Source organism: Vicia villosa, linkage group LG7 (assembly GCF_029867415.1).
Source record: "Vicia villosa cultivar HV-30 ecotype Madison, WI linkage group LG7, Vvil1.0, whole genome shotgun sequence".
Lineage (NCBI taxonomy): Eukaryota > Viridiplantae > Streptophyta > Magnoliopsida > Fabales > Fabaceae > Vicia > Vicia villosa.
In genome coordinates this window covers 107,295,871-107,298,475 of record NC_081186.1, presented here as the reverse complement: position 1 = coordinate 107,298,475, position 2,605 = coordinate 107,295,871, and the positions used below count along the sequence as shown (strand labels likewise).

The 2,605-nt window shown below is 36.2% G+C and overlaps 1 protein-coding gene across 1 annotated transcript; it reads left to right on the top strand.

The window, feature by feature from the left end:
* The first annotated feature begins 315 nt into the window (after positions 1-315).
* LOC131618211 (uncharacterized) lies at positions 316-1,095 on the top strand. The gene has a single exon (XM_058889477.1). The coding sequence runs from the start codon at positions 380-382 to the stop codon at positions 887-889; it is 510 nt and encodes a 169-aa protein (XP_058745460.1). The 5' UTR covers positions 316-379; the 3' UTR covers positions 890-1,095.
* The last annotated feature ends 1,510 nt before the right edge of the window (positions 1,096-2,605 follow it).

Sequence of the window (2,605 nt, the reverse complement as noted above, 5' to 3'; positions counted from 1 at the left end):
TTTATCTAAAACCCTAATTCTCAATTTTCAACAACACATATTTATATCAACAATCCATAGTTATCTAACAACTTATAATTATTTCAATAATAAGAGTCATATTCAACTCATCTAGTTATTCAAAGTAATGTTATTATTTTATATTAATTTATTTTAAATTAAAATTAACATTAAAATAAATTGTTTATACGGTACATGTATTCAAAAGTATAAAAAATTAATCAAAATAAAACTTATTAATTTAAAATCACAATAAAAAATTGACAAATGGAGTATTTTATTTTGTCATGTACCAAAAAAAAAATTGGCACAAAAAATTGGAAGAGGTTGTTAGAGAAGCGATTTGGGTTCTCAACCTGCTTTCCGCCTGCGAGTGAAGATGAGAGGTGGAAAAAGAAACGCGAAGAAAGAAGAAGACGAAGTTGAACAAATGTTACGCGCCGCACAAGACGAGATCCTCTTAAACCTCTCCCTCAATTCTCACCTATCTCGTCCTTCTCCTTCTTCCTCCCCTATCCCCAATCCCAATCCCGATCCTGATTTGGATCTCGATCTCGAGCGTCGATTTCAAGCGCTTAAATCAAATTCCAAAAAACAACAACCGTTGGATCCATCCACCAGATTCGATGCTCTCAAAGCCAAATTGCATCGGCCTGTGAACGCTAACGCGATTGTCTCTGCATCGGAGCCGCCGGTTCAATATGAGGAAAGTGATGAGGAAGATGAAGAGGCGCAGATTCAGAAGTTGATTGAATGGGCGAAAGATGCGGCGCGGCTTGATCCTTCTCCTCCGTCTCCGGCTGGTTCAGACGATGAAGATGACGGACCGTCTGTATCTGACGGTGAAGATGACGACGATGATGATCACCGCCGCAAATCGTTGAAATAGTTTAATTTTATTTTCTCTGATTATATTATTTTTAATTTTGTAGTTTTTTTTTTTATGTAGTAGATAGATGCTTTTGTTAATTTTTAATTGTTAATGGCTTCGTATGTGCATTATATGGAATGAAAAGGAGATAGAAGATTAATGTTGTTGTTACGGTGATAATGAGGAAGAAGAACAAATTAGATGAAGCTTTTGGTATTCAAAATTATAAATAAGCTCATAGTGTATAGGCTAAACTCTAAAGTAGTGATTGAAATTCAATCGAAGTAATTAAACTATTCCTCAATGCATGGAAGAAAACTTAGACAAGTTAGACCTTAGCAAGTTTGCTTTTATCAACTAATAAATCTAATGAAATACACTAGTGTATAAAGATAGAAGTTTCTTGAAGTTTCTCATAGTCAAAACTAGGGGGTGGCAAGACGGATCCGGTCTCCGGGGAAAGTCCATTTTAGCCGCATTTTTTTACGGGACGGAGGAAGGTCTTAGGCCCGCTCTCTTTTATGTGCCCGCTTCGCCCCGTTTTTTTTTTTTGGCTTTTGCGGGCATTTGTTTTTTCATAGAGTTTTACTATTTTTAGGCCTAAAAAGCAGAATGTCCGCGAGCTTTCCCCGCCCCGCCCTCACTTTTTTGCGGGGCGGGGCAAAGTTTTAGACCCGCACTCTTAAAAAAGCCCGCACTGCTCCGCCCCATTTTTTCGCGGGCTTTTGCGGGGCGGGCCTAAACGGGGCGGGCATGTCTGTTTGCCACCCCTAGTCAAAACGGACAATATTTCATAGCCGCAATAGCCGCAAAATATTAGAGTTTATATGATGGTTTGTCTTTTGTGGTTTAACACATCTTCTCAAGAGTTGATATTTTAATCAGTGTCTCGTGACTTCAAAAGTTGAGAATACGGACAAGGATGATCTAAATGGTACTTCGTACAACAGAGTTTTTCACATATTTAAAGGGTGAAAACTATGTGTACTATGATACTAGACGGATAATATGTATGTTCACTTAATGTTGTTGGTTGATGAAATAGTTTGAGTTGTCATTGAAGATGATACTTTTGTCTTGAAAATAACCATTGAAGGTGTTAAAGCTATAAAATCCCAAAAAAATTGGACTAATGAAGAGACTAAAAAAGCTTCTTATAATATGAAGACAGATAATATATTAGTTCATGCCTTAAGTGCTAATCTATATTATTCAATTTCATATTGTAAGACAACTCAATTAACATGGAATGCACTCCAAGTACTCTACGAGGGTACTGAGAATGTGAAGGAATATAATGTCATCGCATTAATAGAAGAATATGAGTTATTATGTATGGAACTAGATGAAATTGTGGAGTCCATGTTGATGGCTTTATTCAATTAACCAAGAGATTAGAGAATCTAAGTAAGACTTTGTCTAACCAGGATTGTGTTGACAAAGTATTAAGGTCTATATGTAGATAGTGGAATCCAAATGTAACATGCATAAAAACAGTCTCATGATTCGAAGACTTAGGATATAATAACGTTGTTTGAAAAGCTTACCAAGCACATACATGAATGATATATATTAGAATAAAGTTAAAACAATGCAAAGAAGAAAAAGAAAGCAATAGAAGAAAATAAAAGCATTTTCTTAAAGGCCCTCCCTTTCAAGGCCAAGGCAGAGAAAGATGATGGAGGTACCGATCCTGGTGATTCTTCTAAGGAATAAGAAATGTGTTTGTTCGTG